Source organism: Anabrus simplex, chromosome 2 (assembly GCF_040414725.1).
Source record: "Anabrus simplex isolate iqAnaSimp1 chromosome 2, ASM4041472v1, whole genome shotgun sequence".
In the NCBI taxonomy this organism is placed as follows: Eukaryota; Metazoa; Arthropoda; class Insecta; order Orthoptera; family Tettigoniidae; genus Anabrus; species Anabrus simplex.
The window spans coordinates 1,176,177,935-1,176,191,750 of NC_090266.1; the positions used below are offsets into that span (position 1 = coordinate 1,176,177,935).

The 13,816-nt window shown below is 44.8% G+C and overlaps 1 protein-coding gene across 1 annotated transcript in view; it reads left to right on the plus strand.

Moving 5' to 3' along the window:
- Positions 1–13,816, plus strand: part of St4 (Sulfotransferase 4) — a 70,232-nt gene that overhangs the window by 35,779 nt on the left and 20,637 nt on the right. Inside the window, exons 4-5 of the mRNA XM_067140161.2 lie at positions 8,302–8,428; positions 10,370–10,464. Of these exons, the coding sequence (XP_066996262.2) occupies positions 8,302–8,428; positions 10,370–10,464 (222 nt within the window). The remainder of the gene's footprint in view (positions 1–8,301; positions 8,429–10,369; positions 10,465–13,816) is intronic.

Consider the following 13,816-nt stretch of genomic DNA (forward strand, 5'->3'; position numbering starts at 1 on the left):
ATGGATAGTTTGATTCTCATGTCGCCTATACTTTCCTCTGAAAACACTGCTGATCATTAAGCCAAGCAAAGCGTGCCGTCCCCATACAGGTCATGAAGGAAGGTCACTGGAGGAGTGGAATTATTTTTTATTCATTTTAGAATTTGCTTTACGTCGCACCGACACAGTTAGGTCATATGGCGACGATGGGATAGGAAAGAGCTGGAAGTGGGAAGGAAACGGCCGTGGCCTTAATTAAGGTACAGCCCCAGTATTTGCCTTGTGTGAAAATGGGAAACCACGGAAAACCATCTTCAGGGCTGCCGATAGTGGGGTTCGAACCCACTATCTCCCGGATGCAAGCTCGTAGCTGCGCGCCCCTAACCGCACGGCCAACTCGTCCGGTGAGTGGAATGAAAAACTTGGCACTAAGTGGGATAGAGGGGTCTACTCAGTTTACGTGATTACACTGGAACAAGAGTTGACCAAGAGAGGTCGGACAGGATAGATGAAAGTGAGGAGCCTTTCACATGTAAGTGGAAGCAATGCCAGGACTCAGCTAAGGGCCCCGTGGTCGCCAACTCACGCTCCAAAGTTGAGAGCCTCTGGGGCCCTTTTAGTCGCCTCTTACAAAGGGCAGGGGATGCCGTGGGTGTATTCTTCATGTGCGTCCCCCACCCACAGGGAGAGTTATCACAACAAAAGTATGCGCGAGGACGCATGGAAGGACATAAGTGAGGAAATGAAAATGCCAGTTCAAGAGTTAAAGGAGAAAATGACAACTTTATTGGCGTCATACAGAAAAGTCCCGGATTAAGAAGTCTCTCATTATTTACAGACTAACTGATGTACCCGTGCTTCGCTACGGGATTCTCAGAAAGACTGTCTTTATGGTTTTCCTAACTGAAGTAAACTTAGGCCATTACAAAAATGTCAGTAGGAAAGTAGCGATTAAACGCAATGTTATCATTTATAAAATACTCGATCAAATAATAAACCGCACATTTTCTCACTTTTAACGAACAGTTCTACGGTTCCGATCTAACAGTCCGAAGTTCCAGAACTGGAATGACCAGGCCGCAGACAGCCGTGAACAGTCCTCTGCCATTATTCCGTTAAATATGCACACTGCTCATTCCAATCAGGGTCTCAGAGTAGGGATTGAATAGCCCGAAGGCTATGATGAATCAGTTTGTTAGGTACCAGTAGTATCAGAAAATGTATGAACCAGAGGAACGCCGTACTAAAGAAGAAAGTTATCTAACTCCACAGCTACTTCCCGCCAACATTCAGGCAGGCTGTTATACTAGGTACGACCGGGCGAGTTGGCCATGCGGTTAGGGGAGCGCAGCCGTGAGCTTGCATTCGGGAGGTAGTGGGTTCGAACCCCACTGTCGACAGCCCTGAAGATGGTTTTCCGTGTTTTCCCATTTTCACACCTGGCAAACGTAATTAAGGCCAAGGCCGCTTCCTTCCCACTCCTAGCCCTTCCATATCCCATCGTCGCCATGTGTCCCATCTCTGCCGGTGCGACGTAAAGCAATTTTTTTTAAAAATCGGTATACAGCAGTAATTCGATCTATCGGAGATGAGTGGCAACAGAAACACATAGCACATCACAACAAACAATGGTCAATGTGATGTTATTGTTGATAAATGTTATGAGCTTTCTGTATTGTAGGCCCTCACACTTAGTTTCCTTTCGACTCTGTAATATTAGGGAGTCTTACAAAATTAATTATAGCGTAGACTGTAGTTCCTTATTCCCCGACTTTACATACTGATTTTCATTAAATTCTGTCTACCCATTTTCTTGTGACTCGGCGCTGATATGGACTTAGCAACAAAAATACAAATTCATGAATATCTCTGTTATAGCCGGTACGGTAAAAATGTATAAGACATAAATGATCGGAAATTTAATACTATATAACTTTAGTTATGTAGTATTTGTCGATAGGACCATTAATAACACAAATATTTGAGAATTAAATTTTAGACTTCCCCTAAACTACCGTTTCACCCAGCGTGAATAAAATTATTTATGGCCTAGATTGTAGCGACTTATTCTCCGAATTTGCATACCGATTTTCATTAAGATAGGGCAACTATTATATATATAGCTATATTTATACAGTTCCAGTTGTCTAGAGTTCTAAGTAAATGTGTGTTTTTGAGCTCTGCGCGAATGAAGTTAATTTCTATATATTGTATTTTTTTTTTCTTTTGTGGTAGTTATTTAATAAGCTGATTGTGTGCGACATAGGAAAATTAATGAAGTGGAATTATTATTATTTATTATTTTCTTCTATACCTCTGAACAAAAAGTTAGTTTTTTGCTAGGGGCTTTACGTCGCACCGACACAGATAGGTCTTATGGCGACGATGGGATAGGAAAGGCCTAGGAGTTGGAAGGAAGCGGCCGTGGCCTTAATTAAGGTACAGCCCCAGCATTTGCCTGGCGTGAAAATGGGAAACCACGGAAAACCATCTTCAGGGCTGCCGATAGTGGGATTCGAACCTACTATCTCCCGGGTGCAAGCTCACAGCCGCGCGCCTCTACGCGCACGGCCAACTCGCCCGGTACAAAAAGTTAGAAATGAAAAAGTAGGACTTCATGAGTCCGCCTCTGTGGTGTAGTGGTTAGTGTGATTAGCTGCCACCCCCGGAAGCTCGGGTTCGATCCCGGCTCTGCCACGAAATTTGAAAAGCGGTACGAGGGCTGGAACGGGGTCCACTCAGCCTCGGGAGGTCAACTGAGTAGAGGTGGATTCGATTCCCACCTCAGCCATCCTGGAAGTGGTTTTCCGTGGTTTCCCACTTCTCCTCCAGGCAAATGCCGGGATGGCACCTAACTTAAGGCCACGGCCGCTTCCTTCCCACTTCCTTGTCTATCCCTTCCAATCTTCCCATCCTCCGCAAAGCCCCTGTTCAGCAAAGCAGGTGAGGCCACCTGGGTGAGGTACGGGTCATCCGCCCCAGTTTTATCCCCCGACCCAATGTCTCACTGCCCTTGAGGCGGTAGAGGTGGGATCCCTCGCTGAGTCCGAGAGAAAATCCGACCGTGGAGGGTAAACAGATTAAGAAGAAGAAGAAGAAGAAGAAGAAGAAGAAGAAGAAGAAGTAGAAGAAGAAGAAGAAGAAGACGGTAAACTGTCAACCTTTACCTCTGTGTCGAAATTTTCCTCAAACCCGGGTACTTTTTGTTGTCTGTGCATTCCCTCCCCCACCCCCCCTTTTTCCAATTCTCAATCGCGGCTACTGCGTGTATTAAACTGCGGTTTGCATAAAACAGTAGGCCTACTTGTTGGGGCAGCTGTTTCACCGGACATAGGTTACTATTTTCGTCTTTGTTTTGTCGGGCTGAGTGGCTCAGACGGTTGAGGCGCTGGCCTTCTGACCACAACTTGGTTGGTTCGATCCTGGCTCAGTCCGGTGGTATTTGAAGGTGCTCAAATATGTCAGCCTCGTGTCGGTAGATTTACTGGCGCGTAAAAGAACTCCTGCGGGACTAAATTCCGGCACCTCGGCGTCTCCGAAAACCGTTAACGTAGTCTGTGGGACGTAAAGCAAATAACATTATTACCATTCTTTTAGTTTTTTTACGAATTGAACCGTGTTGCAGTGTTTTGTTCCAAATGTTCAGTTTTCCGACGTTCCGAATACATTGCATCAAGGCGAATGTTATACCTCTCCTCGACCCGAGGTTATCTATCTCTCCATGCGGCTAAAATCACCTACAGAATTGATCACATTATATATAGTCTCTCCTCCTCCAGACTAATTTGAGCTCCGAGGAGCATCTTGAAACATCGCGAACATGATGTCAGAAAGGCGAAACCTGCCAGGTTGTCACTTCTCTTCTTACGAAGGTTATCGAACGGCCTAGAGCAGGGCCATCCAAACAGCGCTCCCCGAGCGCTAGCGCTCTGGCCGCGCTCCAAGCCAGTGCTCCGAGCGCTTTGGGGAAGGTAGTGGTGGGAGAAGCTTGGCTGGCTGAGCGAGCGGTCTGCCCGCCGCGCCGAAGAGAGCAGTCGATCTATCAGTCGTAGTCTAGTCTACAGTGACTCTATACATATAGTGTAGTGTCACTGTAGTCTAGTCCAATGCGCTTTGTTAACAACGTGTAACTAAATAACTAAATCAGTTTCGCAGTTGTCAAGGCTGAACACCATTAAAAAAAAAGAGTGGTGAAGCAGCAGCCTTCAAAGCAAAATGGGAAATTTCATTTTTCTGTACAGCTTATAAAGGGCATGTCAAATTTTTAGTGTGCCACCGAAATTTCATGTGTTTTAAAAAAGCACAATTTGGAACGGCACTACAGTGCCAACCACAGGGATGATTACGGTGATCTGACAGACGCCAGTCGCCAATCGAAGTTGGAAGAATTGAAAGAAAATTTCAAGCAGCACTGTTCTGTAAATATTATTGTTTTAATTTTTAAATGCTTGTTTACAAACGGGAATGAAGAAATGATTGAATTATCTGAAGAACACTAAAGTCGTGACTTGCCGTATTTTTGTCTGACAGATGATTGAGGAGAGCGAGGTTGGTGGACCCATTTTACGAACAAGCTACAAATGTTCGCCGCGAATTGCCAAAGCTGGGAAACCCTTCACGGAAGGGAATGTAACCAAGGAGTGCCTAATGGATGCGGCGGCATGTATTTGTCCGATGGAGCTAGTTGAGAAATTTGATAAAATTTCTCTTTCTCCACAAACTGTGGCTCGCAGAATAGACGACATGGCCGTTGATATGGAACAGCAATTAATGGAGAAGGCAGCAAATTTTGTATCATTTTCCATCGCCCTCGACGAATCAACCGACATTGCGGACAAAGCTCAGCTCGTTATTTTCATTTGAGGGGTGGATGACGATCTTCGGATTACCAAGGGATTTCCTAGACTTAGTAGCTCTCAAAGACACCACTATCGGTTTCGATATTTTCCAAGCAGTGGAGGGTGTTTTTGAGTCAATGGGATTAAAATGGGAGCGGTTGACGAGTGTAACAACGGATGGAGCTCCTGCTTTACGTGGTCTACGCACGGGGTTCCTCAGCTATGTAAAATTAAACATGGCTGAGAGCAGTAGTACCCTAATGGCGGCGATCCAGTGCTTTATACACCAGGAGGCAATCTGTGCAAAAGTCGCCAAACTTAAAGACATAATGGGAACAGTTGTGCGAATGGTAAATTTTCTTCGCTCCCATGAACTCACGTACCGTCAATTCAAAGAGTACTGGGCGAGTTGGCCGTGCGGTTAGGGGCACGCAGCTCTGAGCTCACAATCGCGAGACAATGGGGTTCAAACCCCACTGTCGGCAGTCCTGAAGATGTTTTTTGTGGTTTCCCGTTTTCACACCAGGCAAATGCTGGGGTTGTACCTTAATTAAGGCCACGGCCGCTTCCATCCCATTCCTGGGCCTTTCTTGTCCCATCGTCGCCATAAGACCTATCTGTGTCGGTGCGACGTAAAGCAAGTAACAAAAGAAAAAATCAGAGTTCTTGGGTGACATCGAAGCGGAGTATCCGGATATCCCGTACCATGCAGAAGTAAAATGGCTGAGCCACGCGAAGTGCTTAATCAAGCTTTTTGTTTGCGGAATGCAATAGATAACTTTTATGACATGGGTGGGTGGCGGACTTGGCCCCTTTAAGTGACTTTACTGCCAATCTGAATACTTTGAACACTTCGCTTCAGGGCGACAAGCACATTATCTCCGATTTGGTGGAAAAAATTCAAGCGTTCGAAAGAAAATTGATTTTGTGGGAAAACCAGTTGCGTGCAAGGAACACAGGACATTTTCCATTGCTTGAAACAGTGAAATACGCTGTCGACTTTGATGAGTATTTGCAGGTAATTTGCCAATTACAAAAAGAGTTTGAAAAGAGATTTTCAGAATACAGAACTTCAAGCGGTGTTAGATGTATTTCTTCGACCATTTTCTCATAGTGCAGACAGTGCTCCACAGCTATTTCAATTAGAATTGCTTAAACTGCAGTGCAATGTTCTTAAAGACGGCTTTGTAATGTCACGAAGTTTAAAAGAATTTTGCAGCGGCTTTCCGCAAGAAGAATACCCCCTTTTGTATATTTTTTTCTAGTTGTTTTACGTTGCACCGACACAGATAGGTCTTACGGCGACGATGGGACAGGAAAGGGCTAGGAGTGGGATGGAAGCGGCCGTGGCCTTAATTAAGGTATAGCCCCAGCATTTGCCTGGTGTGAAAATGGGAAACCACGGAAAACCATTTTCAGGGCTGCCGACAGTGGGGTTCGAACCTACTATCTCCCGAATACTGGATACTGGCCGCACTTAAGCGACTGCAGCTATCGAGCTCGGTCCCTTTTGTATAAACATGCATGTAAAGTTCTGTCAATGTTCGGCTCAACGTGCATTTTTGAGTGTTCCTTTCGGTTCTTAAGTTTACCAAAAGTAAACATCGTGCAACGATAAGCGATAGAAACTTGCGCAATTGTTTAAGAATAGCTGTGTCCAGATAATATATTGTAGGCCTACTCAGTTTGGAGATGATTGTTTGCTCCAAAAGTAAAAGCTCGTGAAAACGACTGACCAAAAGTCACTCAATGTCTGTACTATCTGTTCATATTGGTATAACGTTGTTGAATTTTCCTCTCAGATGTGTTCAAATTTCAGTTTTGAATAAATCACATTACTGTATTCTTTACTTAGCACTTGATTTCGTTTCCTGCATATTCCATACGTCGGAGTACCTTTCGATTTGTAGATGCGGTATATTTTTACGGCAAAATAGCACTATCAATATGTCAACAAACCCACAAAAGCCGTCGGACGCAAGACTGTACGTACGTATCTGGTCAGCGCGGTCCGAACATCGTCTGTCTCAGGTCTCCTCGCTGCCACACTGTAGTGGTGGTAGGGGAAGGAGCGCTAGTCTGACTGCCCAGTGCTCCCCGAGCGCGGGCGCGCTCTCGGAGCGCAATGGCTGGATGGCCCTGGCCTAGAGAATACCGTATATCCTCTCCGTGAAGGATTCGCAATCCTTCGCTTCCACTGACTGTTAAGGGGACACTTTAGTGAAATTTCTAACTTCTATATTTTTCAACGAATATTTACCTTTTCTTTCCCGAGGAATACCTCCTCTGATATAGTAATGGTGCCAACTTTCAATACTGTACTCATAAAACTTTTGGAATAGGAGGAGTTTTTTTTTTTACTTTCATTTTATTAGCATTATTGAAAAAGGCCCCTGGCATCACATTTATTCCATTTGACACCAAATTTTGCACAAATTTGTTGGATAGTTGCGCTAACAAATATCAGTGCCAGATTTTGTTGTTTGACAAATATATTGGGATGTAAAATTTTGAAAAATGTAATGTTTAATATTTTAAAAATATATGTATTTCCTAGGTCAAAAATAATTTTGAATCACTTTCCACCGTACATGCAAGCACAGAAATGGTGTCCCGACGTAAACAATCAACACTGCCCCAGTCCAGTACAGAAAAGGAGGGAGGGAGTGAAGGGGATAGTGTCGAAGGCCACTCCAGTACCGAAAAGGTGGGGAGGGAGTGAACGGGTAGTGCTTGAAGGCACAGTGTGTGTATTGCTATACATCCACCACTGTGCCCGTTTCAATCACAGCAGTCTTGTAGCGGGCTGTGTACCTGCAGCAATGCGTTAAGCGTGGAGGTGGGGGTATACCACGCTTTGTTTATACCGGGACACCATTTCTGTGCTCGCGTGTACAATACATGTTATTATCTATGCACCAACTATCTAACTACTACTATGTAAAATTTCTCATACATCACGCAAAAATTGCACGATAAGGAACTCTTTTTTATGAAAGAAAGCATGAAGATCTTGCTAAACCGTAAAATGCAAAATAAATTTTTTGCAACTTCACTCACTTAAGAATAAGTGTGCCTTTCAGACTTCTTTCTTCTCTCCTCCAGCGATATTTTCATCACCTTTTTCCTCAACTCCTTGCTTTCACCTGAGCTCCTTTTCCTGCTTTGTTGGGGCGTGTTCAGTAGAGCATGAGACAATTAAATGCCAGAACATAGCCATTGTATGGAGACCATGTGGACTTTTAAAGCATTTTTTGACAGAGCACACATCACGTTATTTTTTAGTGTTCTAAGTCCAATTTCTATATTTTTCTTGAAATTTCACTAATAATATTAACTTATTTGTCTTTCCGAGTTGAATCATGTTGTCGTTTAAGTGTCCAACCAACATAATATCGAAGTTAGCTGCACATCTTGATTTTAAAAATATTATAAAATTGATCTCATATCGAAAATAATGCATTTTTTTCTTCATTATTCACAGGTCATTTATGTGGCGCGGAATCCTAAAGACGTTGCCGTCTCCTTCTATCATCTTAACCGATTGATACGAACACAGGGTTACCAAGGAGACTTCAAGAAATATTGGAATTACTTTGAGAAAAATCTACGTGAGTATGTTATTTTCTCGTGCAGAGAATTGCAGATATCTTTGAAAGGTCTTATTTTTAAATCCCTATAAATACCTGCAATTAGTGTCATTTATTCTCAAGGTAATTGTCACTAGTGTCTTAGATTTATTGGATCTTGCCTTTGATAAAGCAGAGGGGAGATTTAAGGAAACGGCAGTGAGGAGAATACGAGCTAATATGTATTTATCATTACCTTGTTCACACTCTCCTTTTCCTCAAATCATTTACACCGAGCTCGATAGTTGCAGTCGCTTAAGTGCGGCCAGTATCCAGTATTCGGGAGATAGTAGGTTCGAATCCCACTGTCGGCAGCCCTGAAAATGGTTTTCCGTGGTTTCTCATTTCACACCAGGCAAATGCTGGGGCTGTACCTTAATTAAGGCCACGGCCGCTTTCTTCCCACTCCTAGTCTTTTCCTGTCCCATTGTCGCCATAAGACCTATCTGTGTCGGTGCGACGTAAAGCAACTAGCAAATCACTTAACGAAATATATAACAACAATAACAACAACAACAATTCAATGAACATATAAATAGGATTGCAAATTAAGGCACAGTCCCAGCATTTGCCTTGTGTGGAATTGGGAAACCACGGAAAACCATTTTCAGGGCTACTAACAGTGGGAAACGAACCCACTATCTCCCTGATGCAAGCTCACAGTCGCGTGCCCCTAACCGCACGACCAACTCGCCCGTATACCTTAATTAAGGCCACGGCCGCTTCCTTCCAACTCCTAGCCCTTTCCTTTCCCATCGTCGTCATAAGACCTATCTGTGTCGGTGCGACGTAAAGACACTAGAAGAAAAAGTAGTGCTGTTGGAGACAAAGGGCAGGATGAGGAGACCATATTTTTCAATAATTAGGTGACTTCATCTAGCCCTTCTTTTTAAGCAATTTCAGTCTGTAATTGTAGCCACTTCTGCCCATGTTTCTAATACAGTTTAGCTATTGTTTGTGTGTTCGTGAGTTGGCAACGCTGCGTCGCACCGATACAGACAGGTCAACAAAGGGATAGGAAAGGGCTAAGAGTGAGAAGGAAGCGACCGTGGCCTTGGTTAAGGTACAGCCCCAGCATTTGCCTGGTGTGAAAATGGTATACCATGGACAAACACCTTTAGGGCCACCGACAGAGGGGTTAGAACCCATTATCTCCTGGATGCAAACTCACAGCTGCGCGCCCCTAACCGCAGTGCCAACTCGCCCGGTCAGAATATTTCTCTCCAACCTTAGTGGTGCGGCCGGTTTTCATTCTGTTCTCAAAATAGCGGGTTCGATCCCTGCCGAGAGCGGTACATTTGAAGGTACTTAAATGTGCTTACTCCTTGTACGTTGACTTTCGACACGTTAAAGGACTTCTACGAGATAAAATGCCGATATACCGACGTATCTTAAAATCTATAGCAATTGAAGGAACGTTAAATAAACATTATTATTATTATTATTATTATTATTATTATTATTATTATTATTATTATTATTATTATTGCCCGGCTCCATGGCTAAAGGGTTAACGTGCTGGCCTTTGGTCCAGAGGGTCCCGGGTTCGATTCCCGGCCGGATCGGAGATTTTGACCTTAATTGGTTAATTCCAATGGCTCGGGGACTGTGTGTGTGCGGCGTATTCAGCATTAGACATCATCCTAGGTAGGGCCCTCATCTTCACAGACACGCAGGTCGCCTAAGAGGCCGTCTACGAGAAAAAGACCCGCACCAGGCCTCTCCGGAGGCTATACTCCATTATTATTATTATTATTATTATTATTATTATTATTATTATTATTATTATTAAGCATGACTTTTAATCTATTACATAGTTATAGTTAAACTTAACCTTCTACCGTATATAGGTATAATGTACCCACATTTTATATTAAGATTAGATAGAGGATGTGATATATGTACCGTAATTTATGGTTACAGATCCATGGACTCCATACTGGACTCATGTAATAGAGGGATGGGAAAGAAGATCACATCCAAACTTGCTATTTCTATTTTATGAAGATATGAACAAGGTACGTAATGATAGCTGATATAATGAATGAACCTCCTTTTACAGGAATGCTTTGTGACTCTGTCGCACGCTGTTAGAACGGTTAACTTCTAATATTGAGTGCTTGGTGGTTTTTACTATTGTGGTTAGTAGGTAGCAGAAATGTCAAACGAACAAATTGAAATGCATAATTTTTTTTTTTTTTTTGCTAGTTGCTTTTACGTCGCAGATAGGTCTTATGGCGACGATGGGATGGGAAAGGCCTAGGAGTTGGAAGGAGGCGGCCGTGGCCTTAATTAAGGTACAGCCCCAGCATTTGCCTGGTATGAAAATGGGAAACCACAGAATACCATCTTCAGGGTTGCCGACAGTGGGGCTCGAACCCAAGATCGCGCGGATGCAAGCTCACAGCCGCGCGCCTCTACGCGCACGGCCAACTCGCCCGGTGCAAAATTTCTAGAAATTCCCCTACAATGCCTGAAATGAAGAAATGAATGTTCCGACATACAATGAGGAAAAGGAATTCCGATCCTTTATTAAAAGGTATTAAACTAACTTCCAAGTCGTATTTTGACTTCATAAGAGCATGTAACGTAGACACTGAGCAAATAATAGACTTCGAAGTGTGGTGTGTTCTAAATAAACACACGTTTATTAATACGAACACAAAACTCTTAGTTCGCGAGCTAAAGGAATTAAACCACACTCATGCTCATATTTTTTTTTTTTTTAGTTGCTTTACGTCGCACCGACTCAGATAGGTCTTATGGCGACAATGGGATGGGAAAGGCCTAGGAGTTGGAAGGAAGCGGCCGTGGCCTTAATTAAGGTACAGCCCCAGCATTTGCCTGGTGTGAAAATAGGAAACCACGGAAAACCACCTTCAGGGCTGCCGACCGTGGGGCTCGAACCCACGATCTCCCGGATGCAAGCTCACAGCCGCGCGCCTCTACGCGCACAGCCAACTCGCCCGGTGCTCATAAATTAAGGATAATTGCATATTGTGGTGCCACCCAACGTGGCACTACACAAAACTGGCGCTAATAGCATAGGCACATAGTGAACACAGACGAAACATATCTGTAAGTCCACGGTATTGGTGATAAGTTGAGAAAACCGTCGCAAAACACATGTGCTACAAAACGCCACTGTTTCCTGCTCATGTACCCCGACATCAATATGGGATATGATCACCATGCACACGTACACAGGCCGCACAACGGGTTGGCAAACTCTGGATCAGGTGGTCGAGCAGCTGCTGGGGTATAGCCTCCCATTCTTGCACCAGTGCCTGGCGGAGTTCCTGAAGTGTCCTAAGGGTTTGAAGACGTGCAGCGATACGTCGACCGAGAGCATCCCAGACGTGCTCGATGGGGTTTACGTCTGGAGAACAGACAGACCACTCCATTCGCCGGATATCTTCTGTTTCACGGTACTCCTCCAAGATGGCAGCTCGGTGGGGCCGCGCGTTATCATTCATCAGGAGGAAGGTGGGACCCACTGCACCCCTGAAAAGGCGGACATACTGGTGCAAAATGACGTCCCGATACACCTGACCTGTTACAGTTCCTCTGTCAAAGACATGCAGGGGTGTACGTGCACCAATCATAATCCCACCCCACACCATCAAACCACTACCTTCATACAGGTCCCTTAAAAGGACATTACGGGGTTGGTATCTGGTTCTTGGTTCACGCCAGATGAGAACCCGGCGAGAATCACTGTTCAGACTATACCTGGACTCGTCCGTGAACATAAACTGGGGCCACTGTTCCAATGACCATGTTCTGTGTTCTTGACACCAGACTTTACGGGCTCTCCTGTGAACAGGGGTCAGTGGAATGCACATTGCAGGTCTCCGGGCGAATAAACGATGTCTGTTCAGTCGTCTGTAGACTGCGTGTCTGGAGACAAGTGTTCCAGAGGCTGTGGCAAGGTCCCAAACAAGGCTACCTGCAGTACTCCGTGGCCGTCTGCGGGCACTGATGGTGAGATATCGGTTTTCTTGTGGTGTTGTACACTGCGGATGTCCCGTACTGTAGCGCCTGGACACGTTTCCTGTCTGCTGGAATCGTTGCCATAATCTTGAGATCACACTTTGTGGAACACGGAGGGCTCGTGCTACGACCTGCCGTGTTTGACCAGCCTCCAGTCGCCCTATTATTCTACCCCTCATAACGTCATCAATATGTGTTCGTTGAGCCATTTTCACCACACAGTCACCATTAGCACGTCTGAAGACATCTGCACACTTACTCGCTGCACCGTACTCTGACATGCACCAACACACCTCTTCGTAGACTATTTGGACTGCTGCCAGCGCCACCGTGCGACGACCGCAGGTCAAATGCACCACATGGTCATACCCCGAGGTGATTTAAAACCGCAAACCGCCCACCGTAGCGTTGTTTCGCCATGTATCAGCATTATCCTTAATTTCTAACCATGAGTGTATATGCAGTTAAAATTTCAGGCTTTGCAGGGTTCAAAGCCGACCCCTCCTTAACCGAGGGCTAGTCTGCTGTACAGATATCCGAATTACTGCTCAACGTTATTTTAACAAAAAGGGAGAAATGCTTCAAGAGCAACATGCCAAGACTGCATTGGCGGCGAAAAAGGCCCCGCAGACACCGCACGGAAGGGGAGGGGGGAGGGGATGGTTTGCGGGGGTGACCATGACTGTTTCTTACTTCAGAAGCTAAAGAGTGATTTTACATATTGATAAAGCTACAGCACACAACACAGTATTATTTATATTGAAAATGAAAATCCACGGCCTGTTCCCAGTCATTCGACCGGGTCAGGAATGGAATCAATGAAGCCCCCATCTAGCGGCGATGATGGGAATTGTGCCGGCTGCCGAAGCCTGTCGCACTCCTCTGGGCAATGATTAATGAATGACAGATGAAATGAAATGATATTGGAGAGTGTTGCTGGAACGAAATATGACAGGCAAAACCGGAGTGCCCGGGGAAAAACCTGTCCCGCTTCCGCTTTGTCCAGCACAAATCTCACGTGGATTGGCAGGGATTTGAACCACGGAATATAGCGGTGAGAGACCGGTGCGCTGCTGCCTGAGCAACGGAGGCTCTACAGTATTATTTATATTACAAAGGGTTATTCCAAACTTAGGCCGTCATAGTGCAGAGCTTCTTTCATCAATAGGACTACGGTAGTTATTTGTGAAGGAATGTGAGTTTCCCAACGTGTTCCAATAATAACCACCTCTTGCTGCCACTCACAACAATCAACAAGGCTTTTGAAGTAATTAGTCAGTTCTGAGAACCCAGTAGTCAGCGAAGATGCGATAACAAAGCCATCCTCCTAATCTAAACCCTAAATACTGAAGTTTCGAGCCTGTTTATAACTCTTGG